This window comes from Symphalangus syndactylus, chromosome 16 (assembly GCF_028878055.3).
Source record: "Symphalangus syndactylus isolate Jambi chromosome 16, NHGRI_mSymSyn1-v2.1_pri, whole genome shotgun sequence".
Taxonomy (NCBI): Eukaryota; Metazoa; Chordata; class Mammalia; order Primates; family Hylobatidae; genus Symphalangus; species Symphalangus syndactylus.
Genome location: NC_072438.2, coordinates 10,941,651 through 10,963,221, shown reverse-complemented (window position 1 = coordinate 10,963,221; position 21,571 = coordinate 10,941,651). Strand labels below are relative to the sequence as shown.

General features: G+C 56.4%; 1 protein-coding gene across 5 annotated transcripts in view; it reads left to right on the top strand.

Annotated features, from left to right (window-relative positions):
* The window catches only part of FAM53A (family with sequence similarity 53 member A), a 45,791-nt gene that overhangs the window by 9,331 nt on the left and 14,889 nt on the right, over positions 1–21,571 (top strand). For 3 of the 5 annotated variants that reach the window (XM_063619711.1, XM_055245481.1, XM_063619710.1), the window contains exons 2-4: positions 7,287–7,527; positions 18,330–18,384; positions 20,132–20,883. In XM_063619711.1, the coding sequence (XP_063475781.1) occupies positions 7,453–7,527; positions 18,330–18,384; positions 20,132–20,883 (882 nt within the window). In that variant the 5' untranslated portion in view covers positions 7,287–7,452. Of the gene's footprint in view, positions 1–7,280; positions 7,528–18,329; positions 18,385–20,131; positions 20,884–21,571 lie in introns of all 5 variants that reach the window. The other 2 variants (XM_063619708.1, XM_055245480.2) reach the window with 1 other exon arrangement.

Sequence of the window (21,571 nt, the reverse complement as noted above, 5' to 3'; positions counted from 1 at the left end):
AGAACCTGGGGAGCGAGGGGAGAAGATGGGGGAGTTGGGGGACCAGGGCGAGGATTTTGGCCTCTGTCCTAAGGGCTGAGGAGGGTGTTTCTGGGGGCCGGAGCACGGTGATCTGCTTTCCGCTGAGGTCGGGCCGAGGGTTGCCCAGTGGATGGGAATGAGTGTAGGCTGCTGCGGTCCTCCAGACCTTGAGGACCAGGCTTGAGCTGGATGCAGAGGTGGAAGGAGAGGCAGGGAAAGCTCCTGGGGTTGTCGGCTGAGTCACCAGTGCAGTTACAAGGAGACTTTGGGAGCGAGGACGGCGACTTAATGCAGGAAAAGTGGAAGTGAGTTCGTCGTAGCCGTCCTCTGAAGTGAGCCCACTTAGTGTGGGGAGAAGGCGTCGCCCGGGCTCAGGGCGGTGCTTGTGGCCTTGGGAGGGACCGCTTCCTGTTCGGAGGGGCCGGTGCTGAGAGGTCCTGGGGTAGGGGCGAGGGATGCCTGATGCTGGCTCTGCTTCCTGGAACTCAGGTGGTATGTCCTCTTTGTTCTTGCTGGGTCCCACTCCTCACCTGTTGGTGGCAGGGACAGTGAGTTCTGGCAGCAGGAGCCAGGTTTCTCTCACTTCTCACGTCTCTTCTACATCTACCTCGAACCCAGAGGTCTCTTTTCCCACTCGTCCTGGCCTTTGTCTCATTTTCCAGGACCCTCTTGTTTAGCTTTCAGTCCTGGCTTCAATGTCACTGCCTTAGAGGGGCCTCTCTGATCGCCCCTCGAAAAGGCTGTCCTGCCGTGGTGGGGTCCTGCGGCATCCTTCTCACTGCCACCATCCATCACTGTTTCTGTATCTCTGGGCTTTCCCAGCTCCCGCAGGGGCTTCCTCTGGTCCTGAACTGCTCCTTCCCCAGACTTCTCTCATGCAGACTGGCCTCTGAGAACCGCCAAGGGGTAGGGACTTGCTGTCCATCACGCCTCGTGACTGGTGCTGCATCCTCGTGGCTCAGTTTCTTGTAAGAGGAGATGGGCCTGGCATTGTGTATGTGGAATTGCATCCCCCAGGAGGTTATGCTCAAGTCTGTACCGCTAATACTTGCAAACATGACTTTATTTAGAAATAGGGTCTTTGCAGATGCTATTGTAATTTTTTGTTGTTGTTGTTGAGGCAGAGTCTCACTCTGTTGCCCAAGCTGGAGTGCAGTGGCATGATCTCGGCTCACTGCAATCTCCACCTCCTGGGTTCAAGCAATTCTCCTGCCTCAGCCTCCCAAGTAGCTGGGACTACAGGCATATGCCACCACACCCAGCTAATTTTTACATTTTTTTTTTTTTTTTGAGAAGGAGTCTCGCTCTTTCACCCAGGCTGGAGTGCAGTGGCGCGATCTCGGCTCACTGCAGGCTCCGCCCCCGGGGTTCACGCCATTCTCCTGCCTCAGCCTCCCGCATAGCTGGGACTACAGGCGCCCGCCACCTCGCCCGGCTAATTTTTTGTATTTTTAATAGAGACGGGGTTTCACCGTGTTAGCCTGGATGGTCTCAATCTCCTAACCTCGTGATCCGCCCGCCTCGGCCTCCCAAAGTGCTGGGATTACAGGCGTGAGCCACCGCGCCCGGCAATTTTTATATTTTTAATAGAGATGGGGTTTCACCATGTTGTCCCAGGATGGTCTCGATCTCCTGACCTCCTCATCCGCCCTCCTCGGCCTCCTAAGGTGCTGGGATTACAGGCATGAGCCACTGCGCCCAGCCTGTCTGATGTCTTAAAGTCTGTGAGTTATGAGAGTGTGACTCTTGCACACACGTGTCATCGTTTCTCTGTCGAGGGCGTGCAGACCCTCCAGACATTCACATCTCACGTGACCACAGGCAGTAGTCACAGCCAGGAGTGCCACGTCAGTGTGGCATGGTGCTGGCATCTCACGTGGCCACAGGCAGTAGTCACAGCCAGGAGTGCCGTGTCAGTGTGGCATGGTGCTGGCATCTGACAGTGCCCAGGCAGTAGTCACAGCCAGGAGTGCCGCGTCAGTGTGGCATGGTGCTGGCATCTCACGTGACCACAGGCAGTAGTCACAGCCAGGAGTGCCGTGTCAGTGTGGCATGGTGCTGGCATCTGATGGTGCCCAGGCAGTAGTCACAGCCAGGAGTGCTGCGTCAGTGTGGCATGGTGCTGGCATCTCACGTGACCACAGGCAGTAGTCACAGCCAGGAGTGCTGCGTCAGTGTGGCATGGTGCTGGCATCTGACGGTGCCCAGGCAGATTTGGGACATGTCCCCCCTGCCGTTTTTCTGACCCAGGGTCACGTGCTGCATGGGGACCCCCTCCAGTCTGGGCAGGGCCTTGCCGAGCTCTTTCCTGACTCCATGCTTCCGAAGATCTCTGGCTGGTCGTTTTGTAGAGTTGGCCTGTTTTGAGATTGACATTTCTTCAGAATTAAATAATCAGGTTCCAGGCCAGGCATGGTGGTGATACACGCCTGTAATCCCAGCACTGTGGGAGGCTGAGGTGGGCGGATCACCTGAGGTCAGGAGTTTGAGACCAGCCTGGCCAACATGGCGAAACCCTGTCTCTACTACAAATACAAAAATTAGCCGGGTGTGGTGGTGTGTGCCTGTAATCCTGGCTACTTGGGAGGCTGAGGCAGGAGAATCGCTTGAACCCTGGAGGCAGAGGTTGCAGTGAGCCGAGGTTGCACCACTGCACTCCAGCCCGGGCGATGGAGAAAGACTCTGTCTCAAAAAAAAAAAAAAAAAAGGAAATTCAGGTTCTTGTGTTTGTGTCCTGGGCGCCTCGCAGGAGGCTCTTGGGGTGTTCACATTGATCACTGGGTTCAGGTGCCTGCCGGGCATCCCTGCTGTTGCTGTTTTTCCTTGGTGGCTGCTGAGCATCTTTGGGGGATCACTTTGAGGCTGTGAACTCTGTTTCTCGCCATACGTTCTCTGCGGGTCCAGCATCATGGATGCATCTTGCCTGAGGCTGTTGTGTTGGGATGTTGGTCAAGTGGTGATTTTATTTATTTTATTTTATTTTATTTTTTTATATATGCTTTTATTTTTCCGTGATTACAAACACAACTGAATATCAAATGCACAAAGTAAGAATTATACGGGGAAAAAAAAATCAGATACGTTCATATATATATCACCTTTTCAAGGCTATTTCCATCCAGAATAACCTTGGTTTGCCAGGGCCAATAGAAAGAAGTCACAAAGTCGCCTTTAGTCAAATTTGTGTGTTTGCTTTCTTCCATAATTCCAATACCTCCACCATCAACAACTTGAGATAGCTGCCAAGGTGTTATATAATCAGTGCCAGTGTCTTCATTCATTCTACAACCTTCCACACTTGGAAGGTTGCATGGCGGCCAGGCAGAGGCGCTCCTCACTTCCCGGACGGGGCGGCCGGGCATTTCCCTCATTCTCTCTGCACTCACTAGTGGCTCCCCACCGCCCTGTGAGGAGGTGCTTTCCCGCCACCCCCACCTCACCTGGGTCCATGGGTTCCTGGGTTCCTGATTCCTGGGTCCATGGGTTCGTGGGTTCCTGGGTCCATGGGTTCGTGGGTTCCTGGGTCTGTGGGTTCCTGGGTTCCTGGGTCCATGGGTCTGTGGGTTCCTGGGTCTGTGGCTTCCTGGGTTCCTGGGTCCGTGGGTCTGTGGGTTCCTGGGTTTGTGGATTCCTGGGTTCCTGGGTCCGTGGGTCTGTGGGTTCCTGGGTTTGTGGATTCCTAGGTTCATGGGTTCTGGATCTGTGGGTCCGTGGGTTCCTGGGTATCTGGGTTCATGGGTTCCTATGTTCATGGGTTCCTGGGTGCCTGTGTTCACTGCCGCTCGCTTTGCTCTGTGTCACAGGCAGGCTTCTGGGGAGCCATCCTCACTTCCTGCACCTCAACAGGCTCCAGCTCTTTTCCCTGCCCCAGCCCTGAAATCAGCCATTTCTACACGGACTGTGAGGCCTGTTTTTAAAATAAAATCCTAGTTATTATTTTTTCAAGTTATAGTGTGGCTGCTGTTGCCTTTCTAGGGTTGTGTGTGTGCTTTGTGCAATCAGGAGGATTCGGAAGGTGGGTGTGTAGCCGCTCGTGGTGCACGGTGTGAAGGGAGCTGGCCCCTCGCCTTGCAGGACTGGTTGGTGGGATTAGGGAGGGAGGCTGGCTTGTCAGCCATAAAGCCCCGTCCTGTAAGGGCTCTGAGGCTGGGACACAGGTGAGTGCAGGCCGTGGCTGTGACCTGGGGGCTCTGAGGCTGGGACACAGGTGAGTCCGGGCCGTGGCTGTGAGCTGGGGGCTCTGACGCTGGGACGCAGGTGAGTCCGGGCTGTGGCCGTGGCTGTGAGCTGGGGGCTCTGACGCTGGGACACAGGTGATTCTGGGCCGTGGCTGTGAGCTGGGGGCTCTGAGGCTGGGACACAGGTGAGTGCAGGCTGTGGCTGTGAGCTGGGGGCTCTGACGCTGGGACGCAGGTGAGTCCGGGCCGTGGCTGAGCTGGGGGCTCTGACGCTGGGACGCAGGTGAGTCCGGGCCGTGGCTGTGAGCTGGGGGCTCTGACGCTGGGATGCAGGTGAGTCCGGGCCGTGGCTGTGACCTAGGGGCTCTGACGCTGGGACGCAGGTGAGTCCGGGCCGTGGCTGTGGCTGTGAGCTGGGGGCTCTGACGCTGGGACGCAGGTGAGTCCGGGCTGTGGCCGTGGCTGTGAGCTGGGGGCTCTGACGCTGGGACGCAGGTGAGTCCGGGCTGTGGCCGTGGCTGTGAGCTGGGGGCTCTGACGCTGGGACACAGGTGATTCTGGGCCGTGGCTGTGAGCTGGGGGCTCTGACGCTGGGACGCAGGTGAGTCCGGGCCGTGGCTGCGAGCTGGGGGCTCTGACGCTGGGACGCAGGTGAGTCCGGGCCGTGGCTGCGAGCTGGGGGCTCTGACGCTGGGACGCAGGTGATTCCGGGCCGTGGCTGCGAGCTGGGGGCTCTGACGCTGGGACGCAGGTGAGTCCGGGCCGTGGCTGTGAGCTGGGGGCTCTGACGCTGGGACGCAGGTGAGTCCGGGCCGTGGCTGTGAGCTGGGGGCTCTGACGCTGGGACGCAGGTGAGTCCGGGCCGTGGCTGTGAGCTGGGGGCTCTGACGCTGGGACGCAGGTGAGTCCGGGCCGTGGCTGTGAGCTGGGGGCTCTGACGCTGGGACGCAGGTGAGTCCGGGCCGTGGCTTTGAGCTGGGGGCTCTGACGCTGGGACACAGGTGAGTCCGGGCTGTGGCCGTGGCTGTGAGCTGGGGGCTCTTGACGCTGGGACACAGGTGAGTCCGGGCCGTGGCCGTGGCTGTGAGCTGGGGGCTCTGACGCTGGGACAGAGGTGAGTCTGGACTGTGGCTGTGAGCTGGCATCCCAGTTACTGGTGGCTTTTCCCAGCTGACATCGACCAGCGTTGGGTGTGCAGTGTGGCTGGCTCTGATTTGTGCTCCTTAGTTTGAGACAATTTGAATGGAGCCACTGCTGTGGAGAGACTTCCTTCTGAAGCATCACAGTGGGCCCGGCTGACCCTGGCCCAGTGCACGACACCCCTCTTGGAGTCTGGGGTTCTTGGCTGTGGGCTGGAGATGACAGTGGTGGCTGCCGAGGGTGGTGGGAGCGGTCAGCGCTGAGCACACGATTTCAGATCCAGTGAGCCAGGTGGGCACAGCCTTTAGCTGATGTGGTGTGTCCCCTGGCCTGGAACAGCCCCATGGGTGGGTGGCACCTGTCAGGACCTGTGCACAGACCCTGCCTGGGTTTGGTCTGTCCAGTCCCCTGGACCTGGCAGCAGCGGGTCTGTGCCTGGTAACGGGAAGGCTCCGAGCCAGGCTGGGTGGCCCACTGTGCGCGTAGCTGCTGTGTTGGTGGTGGCGCCTTTGCCCTGGCCCTCGTTCAGTAAGATGCTGGCTTTTGGGCTCTAGGGAAGTGTCTGTTGGTTTCTGTCGAGAGCGGTTGTGTGTGTACATTTGAAGCGTGGAACGCAGGTATTGAACCGTGTTGAAACCTTTCCAGCGTTGGCAGAAGTGTGTGTGTGAGTCTCCTTTGCCCTTTTACTTTACTGGCAGGTGTTGTGAACTTGGATGCCGCCTGCCTTCCTAGCGTGGCCCGAGTGGCCGGGCGGTCCTTCTGATGGAGCGGCTTATGTGGCTCCCTCGTGCCAGGCTTTTGGGGCAGATGCTCGTGAGCGGTGCTGCCTACGGGTTACCCTCATCGGTGGAAGTGAGGCCTGGGCTTTGGTGTCCTGTCCGCCCTTAATCCTTGCCTAGGAGCAGTCTGTGGGCCCCAGAAGACTGGCCAGAAGCTGGAGCCGGGCGGCAGCTGAGGACGCGCACCCTGGAGGTTGTGTGGAGGTTCCGTCACTGCTGTCTTAGTTCCCAGGCACTCTTCTTTTTCTCTGGAAGTTCCTTTTTAAGGGTGTCCTGGTCTTCATGGAGGTGCCGTATCACTCTGAGGGCAGAGGGCTGCTGCTGAGGAAGGCCTTGCCCTCCTACGTAACACCCTTCTCCAAGTTGCTGGTTTTGCTTGTTTGCACCTTGTCTGTTTTGGCCTCTGTTGGGTCTGAACTAGGTGGCTTTGGCAGCTGCTCACACCCAACAGTGGGACCCTGAGAAGGGTCAAAGCTGGGGCAGGTCAGGGACGCGCTGGGAGCAGGGCCACCTTGCTGGGCACCTCGGCTGGTTGGTGTCTGTTGGGAGCAGCCCTGGGGCAGCCCCGCAGCCTCTGCCTGCAGTACAGACGGATCTGCCCACTCCTGGGGCTGGAGAGCTCAGGGCCTGAAAGACCCCCTGAGCCCTTGCCCTTCTTCCGCCGGCCCCGTGCTGTCAGCAGGCCAGGTGCAGACCCTGGCAGGCTTCCTGTGCCCCAGCTTCAGTGTGGAGCACTTGCCCAGCTGGCTGGTGTGGGAGCGGGAGGGGTGTTTGGCCACTTGGAGCAGAAGGGGGTGGGTAGTCAGAGTTTCTGTGTTCCTGGTTTGATACTGGCTTTCCAGCAGCTTCCCAGCTTCCAGAATGTCCTTGCCATCATCTCCCATCCTGTTTCCTCTTTTTTGGAGCAGAGGCCTGGGGTGGCCTATCTTCTTCTTTCAGTTGAGGCTTCCGGCGGGGTGTCTAATGTGTGCCTTTGCCTTTAGCCAGAAGACCACCGTGATTAGATTTTCCAGAAGAGAACTCGCGTGGTACTTTTGAAAATGGGAGGGTGTTTGTGAGGCGGGATATCAGAAATACTTTATACAGAGGGGACTCGGCATGTAACAGAAACATCAACAAAATGGTTTTGCGTATAATCACGTGATGATTTCTCTCTTCTGAGAAACAGGCACAAATCCTGAAGAGCCCGTGGGCATGGACCGCTCATCTGTAAAGAAAGTGGAGACATGACCTTGAGATTTGGCTCAGACTCAGCAATGCCGGGGCCTTCGCAAGTCTGATGTTCCAGGACTCCAGTGCCTGTTGGTGTGGACGGAGGACACGGGGCGCCGACCATGGTCACACTCATCACTGAGAAGCTGCAGAGCCAGAGCCTGGACGACTTCACCTGCAAGGCCGAGGCTGGCCCGGTAAGCAGCTGCGGGTGGCACCACGCTGGGTGCCCCTCCCCCATGCTGTCACAGGGAAATGGCCACACTGGGAGGTGGAGGTGAAGGCTAAGTTCTCAGGGGCCTGGGGGGCACTGCCGGGCCAGGGATGGGGGTGTCTGGTGCACATGTGGGCCCCAGAGCCCATCAGTGTAATCACAGCAGATTTTCAGCATCATTTAAAAAAATAGACTTAAAAATGCCAGCTGGGTGTGGTGGCTCATGCCTGTAATCCCAGCACTTTGGGAGGCTGAGGCGGTCAGATCACTTGAGGTCAGGAGTTCATAACCAGCCTGGCCAACATGGTGAAACCCCGTCTCTACTAAAAATACGAAAATTAGCTGGGTGCGGTGGCGGGCGCCTGTAGTCCCAGCTGCTCGGGAGGCTGAGGCAGGAGAATGGTGTGCACCCGGGAGGCGGAGCTTGCAGTGAGCTGAGATCGCGTCACTGCACTTCAGCCTGGGACAGAGCGAGACTCCGTCTCAAAAAAAAAAGAGCCTTGACTTGCTGTTTAAAAAAAATAGAGTTTTACTGAAAGGCTGACTTACACACGGAAGCTGGAGCCCCAAGTGCAGGTGTGCCTGTTACCATCCAATCAAGCAGCAGCATGCGCCCCGCCAGGCTCCCTGTCCCTCCCCTCCTAGCCGCGCCCCCCAAGGGAGTCTCTGTCTTGGATTTGATCCTGCGGGCAGCTTGATTTTCCTACAGTCATGGTGAAGTGAACTTTGGATGTGCCACCTTCAGGACCCCCCCGCCCTAGTTAGACGGCAGATCCAGAAGGAGGTGGCTGATGTCTAGCCTGCAGGGTCTTGCCAGGCCCTCAGAGCCAGCAGGGGTGCATGGAACACCTGCCTGTCCTGCGCCTGGCTTGGCTGTGGCTCTGGAGGCGTGGGCATGCTGCATTTGCAGCCCCTTGCATTTTACGGAAATGAGAGGGTGAAGGGAAAGCTGTGGGTCTCGGGCCTTTGGACTGCACACGTGTGACCCATCTTCACCGCAGGGGGCTCCAGTGAGGGTCTGAGGGTCCAAGCTGAAGCCTCTCCTCCTGAGAGCTGGCGAGTGTGGACACTGGGCTGTGGGAGGTGGCATGTGGCCTGAACCTTTGCAAGCACTGCCTGTGGGGCCTGGCACTCAGGGCCAGTACGACTGAGGTGACCATGGCAGTGCTGGCTGTGTCCTGTAGTTAGTACGTTTCCGGCTGTCAGCCCACGGGTAGAGGTGGTCGAGGCGGGGAAGGCAGTGCTTGCCTGATGTCTCAGTGCCTTGCTGGCTGCAGAGCCATGTTCTTTTCAGACACCATGGCCGGTTCTCATTTTTTCTTTTTTCTTTTTTTTTCTGGAGACAGAGTCTTGCTTTGTCATCCACGCTGGAGTGTAGTGGCACCATCTCAGCTCACTGCAACCTCCGCCTCCCAGGTTCAAGTGATTCTCGTGCTCAGCCTCCCGAGTAGCTAGTGTTACAGGCACACGCCACCACACCCGGCTAAATTTTGTATTGTTTGTTTTGAGGTGGAGTCTTGCTCTGTTGCCTAGGCTGGAGTGCAATGGCACAATCTTGGCTCACTGCAACCTCCACCTCCCAGGTTCAAGCAATTCTCCTCCCTCAGCCTCCTGAGTAGCTGGGATTATAGGTGTGTGCCACCAAGCCCAGCTAATTTTTGTATTTTTAGTAGAGACGGGGTTTCACTATGTTGATCAGGCTGGTCTCGAGCTCCTGACCTCATGATCTGCCTGCCTCGGCCTCCCAAAGTCCTCGGATTAGAGGCGTGAGCCACCACACCCAGCCTAAATTTGTATTTTTAGTAGAGATGGGGTTTCACCATGTTGGCCATGTTGGCGAGGCTGGTCAGTGATCCGCCCACCTCAGCCTCGCAAAGTGTTAGGCTTACAGGCATGAGCCACCATGCCCAGCCCCATTTTTCCTTTTGATTAAATGGAGAAAACATTTTTAAGGAGTCTCTAACCAAGACCACAGGATACAGAGCAGCACATGCCTATCAGATGGCTGTGTGACTCTGAGGACATTTTTGGCAAGTGGACGTCAGCCAGGACGTGGACGGCTTTCCAGGGAGGTGGCTACGCAGCATGCCTGCTGGGCCTGGGAGGTGTCTGGACGGATGTCCTGGTATGGGGTGACCCACGGGCCCCCACGTCCTCTGTGATTTAGGTGGCCGCTCTTCACCTCCTTTTTTTCAGCTTTTATTTTAGATACAGGGGGTGCAGGTGCAGGTTTTGTTTTATTTTATTTATTTATTTATTTATTTATTTATTTATTTATTTATTTTTGAGACGGAGTCTCGCTCTGTCGCCCAGGCTGGAGTGCAGTGGCGCAATCTTGGCTCACCGCAAGCTCCGCCTCCCGGGTTCACGCCATTTTCCTGCCTCAGCCTCCCGAGTGGCTGGTACTACAGGCGCCTGCCATCACACCCGGCTAATTTTTTTGCATTTTTAGTAGAGACGGGGTTTCACCGTGGTCTCGATCTCCTGACCTCGTGATCCGCCCGCCTCGGCCTCCCAAAGTGCTGGGATTACAGGCGTGAGCCACCGCGCCTGGCCGAAGGTTTTATTTTAGATACAGGGGGTGCAGGTGCAGGTTTTATTTTAGATACGGGGGTGCAGGTGCAGGTTTTATTTTAGATACAGGGGGTGCAGGTGCAGGTTTGTCACTTGGGTATGTTGCACTCGAGTTGTGAGCACAGTACCCAGTAGGTAGCTCTTCAGCCCCTGCCTCCTCCCTCCCTCCCATTCTTCATCTCTTTGCGAAGCACTTGTCCATTGACAGAGAGAAGGCAGCGTAGGCAGTTCCTTGGTCAGCCTCGGCCTTGGGACAGGAGCCCTGGGAGCCCTGCAGGGTGAGTGGTCACGAGGGTTCCATCACAGCCTGCTCCCACTCCTGCTGACCCGGCCGGCTCTGTTCGTGGCCAGCCAGGGCCACTGTTGAGTCTGCTGCTGTCGAAGATGGTTTTTCCCAATGACTCCTGTTCTCTTAAAACACAGCCTATGAATATGGCAGTGGTTTCTTTCTGAAATGGGAGGACAAACCTTTTTATTCCTAAATGTAAATCTTTTTACTTTTTTTTTTTTGAGATGGAGTCTTGCCCTGTTGCCCAGGCTGGAGTGCAGCAGAGTGATCACACGTCATTGCAACCTCTGCTTCCAGGGCTCGAGCGATTCTCCTGCCTCAGCCTCCCGAGTAGCTGGGACTACAGGGGTGTGCCACCATGCCCAACGTATTTTTTAATTTTTTTTTTAAAGGGATGGAATCTTGCTCTGTCACCCAGGCTGGAGTACAGTGGTGCAGTCTCGGCTCACTGCAACCTCTGCCTCCCGCGTTCAAGCAATTCTCTTGCCTCGGCCTCCCGAGTAGCTGGGACTACAGGCATGCGCCACCAAGCCCGGCTAATTTTTTTTGTATTTTTAGTAGAGATGGGGTTTCACTATGTTGGCCAGGCTGGTCTTGAACCCCTGACCTCAAATGATCCACCTGCCTGAGCCTCCCAAAGTGCTGGGATTACAGGCATGAGCCACTGTGCCCAGCCTTTATCAGGATTTTTTTAAAAATTATTTTTCATTTATTTATTTATTTATTTTATCTTTTAGACGGAGTCTCGCTCTGTTGCCCAGGCTGGAATGCGGTGGCGTGATCTTGGCTCACTGTAACCCCCGCCTCCTGGGTTCAGGCGATTCCCCTGCCTTAGCCTCCTCAGTAGTTGGGATTACAGGCGCATGCCACCAAGCCCAGCTAATTTTTGTATTTTTAGTAGAGACAGGGTTTCACCATGTTGGTCAGGCTGGTCTCGAACTCCGAACCTCAGGTGATCCACCCGCTTCAGGCTCCAAAAGTGCTGGGATTACAGGCGTGAGCCACTGTGCCTGGCTGGGATTTTTAATCTGTGTAATTCGGACAGTGTGATTGCCTGTGTTGAAGAAACCCAATTACTCAGTGATAGATTGTTTACACATGAGACCGGCTCTCCCACGTCAACTGTGAATCTAAACACAAGTTACTTTTAACATTCATGGAAACAAGTCAGTATTTTAAATAGCCAATTCGTTGTATAAAAATAGAAACTGATGTTTTCAAAGGTGACTTAAAATAGTATTTTCATGAAAAATAAGTGTAGACAGTTGTAGAGAGTAGAAACCCATACGTTCATGTGTGAGTTTCTGTGTGGAAGTATGTCTTCGTACATACCCATGGCCCAGCCTCAGTGAGTGAGCGAGGCGGGCGCCGTTAGCTCGGGGCTCCTTGTTTGATCTGTGCCTTCACCCAGTCCCCTCCTGCCATGATTTCGTAGCGCATTCTAGACATACTTTCTCTGTAAATATCTCACTCTGTATCTCCAAAAGATAAAGACTTTAAGACACATGACCAGAATGTAATTTTCACACTTAAAACCCTCAGAGATTCCTTAATATCTCTAAATATCCCGTCAACATTCAAACTTCCCTGATTGTCTGAGTTTAAGAATTTGTTCAGGGAGTCCAGATTCAGGGCGTCTCATGTCCCTTTTCCCCGTAGGGTGCTCCTTGTAGCTTGTGTGTTGAGGACCCAACTGCTTGTCCCGAAGTGTCCAGGCTGCAAGCCCCGGCTGCTGCCTCGCGCACTCCCCTCCCACGTGTGTTCTGGGAGTTGCTAGTTGGAGCGAGCGCTGCCCTGCCCCTTATGGTTTCCTCTAGTTGCACATGGGTTTTTAAAACTGAAATTAAAGTTGATTTAGCTTTTTTTTTTTTTAAAGACAGGGTCTCACTAATTTGTGAATGTTTTTGGTAGAGACGGGGTCTTGCTGTGTTGGCCAGGCTAGTCTCTAACTCCTGGCCTCAAGTGACCCTCCTGATGTGGCCTCCCAAAATGCTGAGATTGCAGGTGTGAGCCACTGCGCCCAGCCTACAGTTAGTTAAAGTGGAACCCACATAATGCTGTTTCTCACTTGTACCAGACGCACTTCTAGTGCTCACTGTCTCTGGGTGGCTGGTGGCTGCCGTGGTGGACAGCCTGTCAGCTGTCCCTCACCACAGAATGTTCTCACAGGCAGTGCTGTGAGGTTCCAAGCTCGATCGGGTTCGTGTTTGAGAGACCACCATTTGCCCATCCGTTCCTCTGTTTTTGGACCCTTGGGTGGTTTCCATATTTTAGCTATTAGGGATAATGCAGCTGTGAACATTCGTATGTGAGTTTCTGTGTGGAAGTTTCGTGTATGAGTTTCTGTGTGGAAGTATGTCTTCATTTCTTTTGGGTGCAAACCTAGTCGTGGGATTGCCGGGTCATATGGTAATTCTATGTTTAACATTTTGAGGAACTGCCAAACCGTTTTCCACAGTGTCTGTATCATGTTCCGTTCCACAGCAATGTATGAGAGTTCTAATTTCTCCAACTCTCTCTTTTTTTTTTTTGTGACAGAGTCTTGCTCTGTCGCCCAGGCTGGAGTGCAGTGGCGCAATCTTGGCTCACTCCGCCTCCCAGATTCATGCCATTATCGTGCCTCAGCCTCCCACGTAGCTGGGACTACAGGCGCATGCCACCACGCCCAGCTAATTTTTTGTATTTTTTTTAGTAGAGATGCGGTTTCACCGTGTTGGCCAGGATGGTCTCGATCTCCTGACCTCGTGATCCGCCCGCCTTGGCCTCCCAAAGTGCTGGGATTACAGGCATGAGCCACCGCGCCCGGCCCTAATTTCTCCAACTCTCATCAACACGTGTTATTGTCCATTTTTTTGATAAAAGCCACCTTCGTGGGTGTGGAGTGGTATCTCACTGTGGTTCTGATTTTCATTTCCCTATAGTTAGCTATGTTGAGCATGTTTTCACGTGCTCATTGGCCATTTGTACCTCTTCTTTTGAGAAATATCTACTGAAATCCCATTTTTACTTTAAAATTGGGTTATTTCTCTTTTTATTTTTGAGTTGTAAGACTTTTTTTTTTTTTTTTGAGACAGAGCCTGGTTTTGTTGCCCAGGCAGGGGCTCAATCACTGCTCACCGCAGCCTTGACCTCCTGGGCTCAAGTAATCCTCCTGCCTCAGCCTTCTGATTAGCTAGGATTACAGAGATGTGTGACCACACGCAGCATTTTTTTTTTTGGTCATGGAATCTTGCTCTGTTGCCCAGGCTGGAGTACAGTGGCACGATCTTGGCTCACTGCAACCTCCGCCTCCCGGGTTCGAGAGAGTCTTCTGCCTCAGCCTCCTGAGTAGCTGGGATTACAGGCATCCGCCACCACACCCGGCTAATTTTTATATTTTTAGTAGAGATGGAGTTTCATCATGTTGGCCAGGCTGGTCTCGAACTCCTGACTTTGTGATCTGCCACCTTGGCCTCCCAAAGTGCTGGGATTACAGGTTAGAGCCACCACGCCCAGCCCACACTCAGCTTATTTTTTAAAAATTTGTATCTTTTAGAAAGGGGCTCTCCCTGTGTTTCCCAGGCTGGTTTTGACCTCCTGGGCTCAATGGGTCCTCCAGCCTCAGCCTCCCAAAATGCAGGGATTACAGGTGTGAGCCATGACACCTGGCCAGTAAGAGTTCTTTATGGTTTCTTCCCCCGCTCTGTCATTCTGTCATCTCGAGAGTGGTCTGTAAATGGAGTGACACGGTGCACAAGCATTTGGGTTCTGCCCTTCCATCAGCAGGCTTCCCCGGAGGTCTGTCTGGCGGTTCCTCTGCGCCACCAAGAGGCGCTCCATGGCGTGGAGGTGCGCTCTGTGTAACCATGCGGAGGAATGCCGCGTCCTGATACAAATCATGACGTGATTTTTAGGGTTGTGTCCTCATGGGGGACCTACACAGACGACCAGTGACCACAGGCGTGAGGCAGTGGGAGGGCAGTGGGCACGGGTGCCTCGCTGAGCTGCCTGAGCAGCAAAGAGGGTTGGAGGTGTAATGGCGGCTGAGTGCTGGAAGATGGGCGGGGTCTTAATGTTGGGGTGGGCAAAGGCCATCGGGGCCACAGGGAGGGGGACGTGGATGGGTGGGTGGGGCCAGCATCACACTGTGCTCTGGCTGGGGCTTCCCCAGAGAGCCCGGGACAGCCGCGTGGAGGTGGCAGGGCCTGAAGGTCACGTGTGAAGATCATTCAGCGTTGGGGCGTCCGCGCTGCACTGGCTGTGCTGGGTTAGCAATATAGTGGTCACTTCCTGCAGGGAGGCGGGTGGGAAGCAGGTGACTGAGGAGTCGCGATAGTACATCAGGAAAAAGGTAGAGCCCAAGGGGTGCTGGGAGTTTACATAGGGTGCCGGGCTGTGACCCCCAGGTGGAGCTGGAAGGCAGGTAGTGAGCCGTAGGGACACCTGGGGAGAGTCAGCCAGGCGGAGGTTCCCATGGCCGTGGGAGGCTGTGAGGGTGGGAGCCTGGGGGCACAGGCACCTGGGATCTGACTCTCAGGAGTCCAGAGGGCAGAGTAGAGGGCCGCGGCCAGGACCAGAGCAGCAGTTCCCGGGCTGAGGGGCAGAGAGCAGGGAGAGCTGAGAATGTCAGGGTGGAGGAGAGAGGAGGCGGTGTGATGGGGCTGTGCTGGGGGCCGTAGGCGCAGGGAAGCTCACTGTGCCGCCGGCCTGGCGGGCACGGTATGGGTGGGTGGCAGGTTGTGGTGTCCTCCAGCTCTGTGCAGCTGTGGAGATACAGGCTGGGATTGATTGGTAGAGAGTTGGTTTTAAAAAAACTTTTAGTTTTTTTTTTTTTTTTTGAGACGGAGTCTGGCTCTGTCACCCAGGCTGGAGTGCAGAGGCATGATTTCTGCTTACTGTAAGCTCTGCCTCACGCCATTCTCCTGCCTCAGCCTCCCGAGTAGCTGCGACTACAGGCGCTCGCCACCACACCTGGCTAATTTTTTGTATTTTTAGTAGAGACGGGATTTCACCGTGTTAGCCAGGATGGTCTCGATCTCCTGACCTCGTCATCCGCCTGTCTCGGCCTCCCAAAGTGCTGGCGTTACAGGCGTGAGCCACTGCACCCGGCCTGATAACTTTTAGGTTTTTAAAGACAGGGTCTTGCTGTGTTGCCCAGGCTGGAGTGCAGTGCACTCAGTTGCTCACTGCAACCTTGGCCTCCCCAGCCCAGGCAATCCTCCCACCTCAGCCTCTTGAGTAGCTGGAATCACAGGCTCGTGCCATCACATCCGCTCTTTTTTTTGTAGATACCAGGTTTCCGTGTTGCCCGGGCTGATCTCAAACTCCTGGGCTCAAGTGATCCTCCCACCTCAGCCTCCCACAGTGCTGGGATTCGCCTGTGTCCGTCCCTGAAGTACAGATTTCTTTTTTTTCTTCTTCTTTTTCTGAGATGGAGTCTTGCTCTTGTTGCCCAGGCTGGAGTGCAGTGGTGTGATCTCGGCTCACTGCCGCCTCTGCCTCCCGGGTTCAAGCAATTCCCCTGCCTCAGCCTCCCAAGTAGCTGGGATTACAGGCACCCACCACCAAACCCAGCTAATTTTTGTATTTTTAGTAGAGACGGGGTTTCACCATGTTGGCCAGGCTGGTCTCAAACTCCTGGGCTCAAGCGATACCCCCCGCTGTGCTGGGATTCAGGTGTGTGCCTCCGTGCCCAGCCCTGAAGTCCAGATTTCTTGAGGCTTAAGGGCTGCATGTTCACGTTCCCCGAAATCTGTATGTTGAAATCCTCACCCTTAAGGTGATGGGATGAGTATTTGGAGGTGGGGCCTCTGGGAGGTGCTTAGGTCATGGCGGCAGTGCCCTCATGAATGGAATTAAGTGCGCGTATGTAAGGGGCATCAGAGAGGAAGCCAGCCCGTTCGACCATGCATAGATACAACCGGAAGAGCTGTCTGTGAACCAGGCGGTGGCCTTACCAGACGCTGAATCTGCCCGTCCCTTGATCTTGGACTTCTGCCTCCAGGACTGTGGGGAGTAAGTGTTTTTGACAAGCCCCCCGCCTGAGCCTGTGGGACTTGGCTGCCCAGCCTCTCCTGGCTCCCGGGGACCCTGGCTCTGTTTGTCTGCTGCACCCACATCCCACACGGTCAGTACCACTGGGAGTAGCTGTTGACCCTGGCGTGTCTTTGCGTAGAGGTCGTCACATCTGGGACCGTGTGGGCTTGTGGCCCTTTCAAGCTGCCTGCGAGAGCCGTCTCTGCCGCCTGGGAAAGTCCTTTCCTTGCTAGACGTTTTTCCGTGGCAGTGTCGGGCTGGGTGCTCTTCATGTGGCCCCGGGGAACAGGTGCTGTGCGGAACAGGAAGAGAGCGAGGTCCTGGTGCTTGCTGAGGGGAGGCCCAGGGCTGGGAGGATCTACAGCAACAAGGGTCCTGTGGCATGAAAGCCTTCAGGTCCTTTAGCAGAGCTGCCTCTCCTCTCTTCCATCGGACCCGGGTCCCGGGGTGGGAGAACCTGGAAGTCATGTGGTTCCCGGGCCCGCACCGCACCAGGCCCTGTCCTCGTGGTGTGGCCGGGTGCTCACAGCTCCACACTGCCGTGCTGGCTGAGGTGGGACCCCGTGTGTAGGCGGCCTGTCTGTGGATCGGTGTCTATTTTCGGGGTCACAAACCGAACTTTTAACTTATTCCCTTTACGGGAAGCAACAAAGGATTTCCTTTTAATTTTATCGTGTTTGGAAATGTTATCACAGGACGCGATGCCATGGGCTTAGGTGTTAACTGAGAGGTTCTGAGGTGTGGCAGAGGAGCCCCAGAACTCTAAGGCAGAAAAGCACAGGGGCTGCTGTGCCCAGACCCTGCGGGACAGCCGTGTCCTTGTCACAGGGTGGCCTTCTGTGTTCTCACAGACCAGGAGGCTCTGGGAGGTTAGGGAGCTTGCCGGGCACCCGGCAGAACACCCCTCCTGTGCCCCATCTTCTGCAGGGCCCTGTGTCCCGCCTGCATGGGCCAGTGTGTGGAAGCAGACACATAACGGCCTCCAAGCAGCTCCCTGACATTTCATGGGGCAGGGAAGAGAGCTGTGTGGCATTTCCCTTAGTGCCCTCCCTGCAGTCCTTCCAGCTGCCACCACGCCCAGGGGCTTTCCTGCTTCCAGGGAGGGAGACCCTGCCCTCTGGACGTCTCCCTGGACCAGCGCCACACTCCAGAGTCTGGCTTAGGGGCTCAGGTCCCGTGTCTGAGCTGTTGCAAGTGGGAAAGGGCCCCTTGGGTCTTGGCTGAAGTTCTTGCTGAAAGTAAGTGGTGAGGTTTGCAAAGACGGCTGCAGCTGAGGCTGCCGAAAGGCAGGAGGGCCTGAGCTTCAGGAGCAGGGACAGGATGCATGCCTGTGGCTTGGAATGAAAATGTCTGAGGCCGGGCGTGGTGGCTCACGCCAGTAATCCGAGCACTTTGTGAGGCCGAGGTGGGCAGATCACGAGGTCAGGAGATCGAGACCATCCTGGCTAACACGGTGAAACCCTGTCTCTACTAAAAATACATATATATAAAAAAAAAAAAATAGCCGGGCGTGGTGGCGGGTGCCTGTAGTCCCAGCTACTCGGGAGGCTGAGGCAGGAGAATGGCGTGAACCTGGGAGGCGGAGCTTGCAGTGAGCGGAGATCGTGCCACTGCACTCCAGTCAGCAACAGAGCAAGACTCTGTCTCAAAAAAAAAAAAAAGAAAAAAAGACCGTTTAGTGTTAACAGCTCTTTTAAAAACAGAAAAAATTTTAAAAAAATTTTTAAATGTGCATTTACTCAGTTGAATTTTGTTAGGTTTTAATAAAACTGTGCTTATTTTAATCACTAGAAAGAAAACACTGGGGAAAGGTAGAACGTGCTGCAGTGATTAAAGTGGGGGATATTTTTGCCGAATTCTCACGTGTCAGTCATGGTATCGAAACCTCTCTTTCCTGTCACCTGCAGTATTCTGCCGAAGCCCTGAACAAGAGCGGTCGTCTGTTCCCTTTGGAGCTCAATGGTGAGTGCTTTAGGAGCTGTAGCCGGAGGCTTGCGCAGGGCTGGGACCAGGCTCCTGGGCTGGGAGGGTCCTGGACGCAGAACATGAGCCTGATCTGCAGAAGCCCAGGAAGGTGTTCGTGTGCCCTGCACTGGGGCTTGGGGTGGTCCCTGCTGCTGTCCTCCCACGGCTGGGACAGTGGTCAAGAGTGGTCTGTGAGCAGGACAGCTTGTGTAGGGTGCGGGCCCAGCCAGGTCTCTCCCTCCTCAGCTGGTGGGGCCCAGGGGTCTGCTGCGCCCTTTCTGGAAGGTGCAAGGCCCACCCTGTGGCCACTAAAAGAAGAGGACGGTGTGGCCGGCAGGGCTTGTAGTGTCAGCTGGAGCGTGCCGTGGCATACTGGGCGGCCCACCTGCTGTCCGTGCAGTGGAGGGCATGGCTGTGCCTGGCTTACCCGCAGGTGCGCCCTTCACTGATGGGGAGCAGGTGCCCCGAGTATGGGGGCTGGCTGGTGTTCACGGACCAGGTAACCCTGGGGTCCCAGGTCCTCCCCCAGCGAAGGTCCCAGGGGCGTCTCCCTCTGTTGGCCCTGCTGACCCGACTGTGACACGCCCAGCGCCCTGTGTCACGCAGAGTGGGCTCATTAGGAGGCTCACCTTGCTGAGCGCCAGATTACCAAAGTGAAAGTGTTTTACCAGATTCTTTCACGAGTAGATGGAAGTAGGAAGTATGAGTTCCCAGCTGGCCAGAGCCCCACCCCCTGCCCGGCCTGTGGTGCAATGTCCTCACCTCAGCCTCCTGGGGTTCCTCCTGCACACGGGGCCAGACTAGCCACCTCCATCCTGGCTCCGAGCCCCGCAGGGGTTCCTACACTCCTCACCCGGCCGGCCGCGCTCCCTGCCTACACCTCCACGCCTCCTCCCCACAGCCCCCATCTCTCTCCCGGTCACCCCAAGGTCACCCCAGGGCCTTTCCCCAGAGGCAGGTCTCGCAGCCTCCACTCCAAGTTCCTCAGCTGGACAGTGACTACACAAGCCACTGGGGGAGTCCTGGGGGTCCAACGACCCCACCTGGGCAGACTCCATTGCAGGCCCATGCACCTGGCCTTGCTCTCAAGGCTTTTCCGAACCAGCAGGCAGTGGCAGGGGGGCTGGGGAGTGCGTTAGACAGGCGGCCCCAGGACAGTTGTGCAGGAAGTGAGACTTGAGGAGGGGCTCCAGGCCTGGGCCTGGTGGCTCTGAGGTTTGTGAGGAGTTCCTGGGGCTCAGACTCTCCCTGAAGACCCTGGCAGCAGGTGTGACCCTGTGTTGCCCGTGTTACTGAGGGACCTGAGCTGCTTTAAGAAGGGGCCCTGGAGAGTCCTGGCCGGGGTAGCTGCACATCCTTGAGATGCCTGGTCACAGAGGGAGGGGGCGTTTTGAGGATGCGGGAAGGATGTTTTAGCAAAGCTGCCGGGAGAGCAGAGCCGTGCGGTTGTTCTCAGGGAGGCACTGGTGGGGAGGCTGATGCCTCCTTCAGACGTGGCGTCCCCTTAAAGAAGTGAGCTGAACCCTGCAGCTAGCCCAGCAAGGGCAGGCGGGGCTGGTGCCCACTGTGCGCCACGGACGTCTTTGAGAAGCACGCCCAGGGGTGGCGGCGATGGGGCTGTGCCGTTGACGGCTCTGCCAGGCTGATTGACAGGATGGATGTCGCCTCACACGGTGGGAAGAGGCTGGGCCTGCCCTGTGGCTCACCTGGCTCTTCCCCTGCCTCTTTGTGTCTTTTCTTGTAGACCAGAGTCCCTGGAAGGTCTTAAGTGGAGGACGGCCTGTCGGAAGCCAGGCAGCCACAGGCCCTGATTTCTCCTTCCTGCCGGGCCTGTCTGCTGCTGCTCACGCCATGGGTCTTCAGTGGCAGCCAGAGTCCCCGGGCCCAGGTGCAGGCCTGGCTGCAGCCAGCACTGTGGTGTTTCACCCCAGTGAAAGCACAGGCTTGTCCCCGGCCCCACCGAACAAGCGACATTGCCAGTCCTTGTCAGAACCCGAGGAGCTTGTGCGCTGCCAGTCCCCCTGGCGCCCCGGCAGCTCCAAGGTCTGGACTCCAGTCTCCAAGAGGCGGTGCAACAGCGGCGGGAGCACCACTCTGCAGGGAAGCCCTGGCGCCATCCTGCCGAGGCATGCTGTGTGGTTGGCTGGTCTCACTTCACCTGCCACGCCCCGGCCGTCCTCGGCCAGCAGCGGCTTCGTGGACAGCAGCAAGGGCAGTGCAGGCTCAGGCCCACTCTGGTGTTCTGCGGAGCCCTGCTTGCTCTCCACGAGGTGCCGCCTGTCCCTCTCACAGGAGCAACTCGCAGGTGCAGGCACTCCCCTGCCCTCAGCCAGCAGCAGCCCCACGTCCACGCCTGAGCTGGGCTGGCACCGCGGGCTGCTCCGGTGCCGCTCACAGCCATGCGTGCTCAGTGGGAAGAGGAGCCGGCGCAAACGGAGGCGTGAGGAGGATGCCAGGTGGACACGCCCATCCTTGGACTTCCTAAAAATGACCCAGGTGAGGCTTTCTCGTTTCCAGGGGCTCAGAGGGGCATGGATCTGGACATGGCGGTGCTGGGGTGAGGCTGGCTGACTCTCTGGATGCGGTTGCTGCCATACTGCTGGTCTCCTCTGGGCTGGGAGGAAAGGAGTGAGGAGAGCCATCCGGAGTGTGTGGGAGTGATTGGGAGCCTGTCCTGGGGTCAGAGTACCCAGCTCACCCCACCTGCTCCTGCAGAGGCAGAGCTGCACACACGGCCCAGGGTGGCCGGCCAGGCTCACACGGTGTGGCCTGTGGGAGGCAGCAGAACGGAGCTGTGTTTCTGGCCTAGCTGAGCCACCCGCCTCAGCTGCTGGGGAGCCTCCTGACTTTTTCTGGGGTGGTGATGGCTCAGGAAGTAAGAGGCCATCCTGGGAGCCCCATTCGAGGCAGAGCCCGGGGTCCTGTCTTGTGGGAGCCGGTGGGTGTCCATGCTGCAGCTCAGAGCCCAGCAGCGCCTGTGTGCCTTGGGACTCTACAGGCAACCCCTGCAGAAACTGTCTGGATGTAGGAGACAGCCTGCACCCACTTGAAGATTCTCAGTGCCACCCACCTGCCCACCTCTCCACTCCCCGTCACAGGCCGTGGTTGGCACAGAGTTAAGGAATGAAACAGGACTGGGGAGGCTTCCCTAGGTCTTGCTCTGTGTTACTAAGGGAGCGCATTC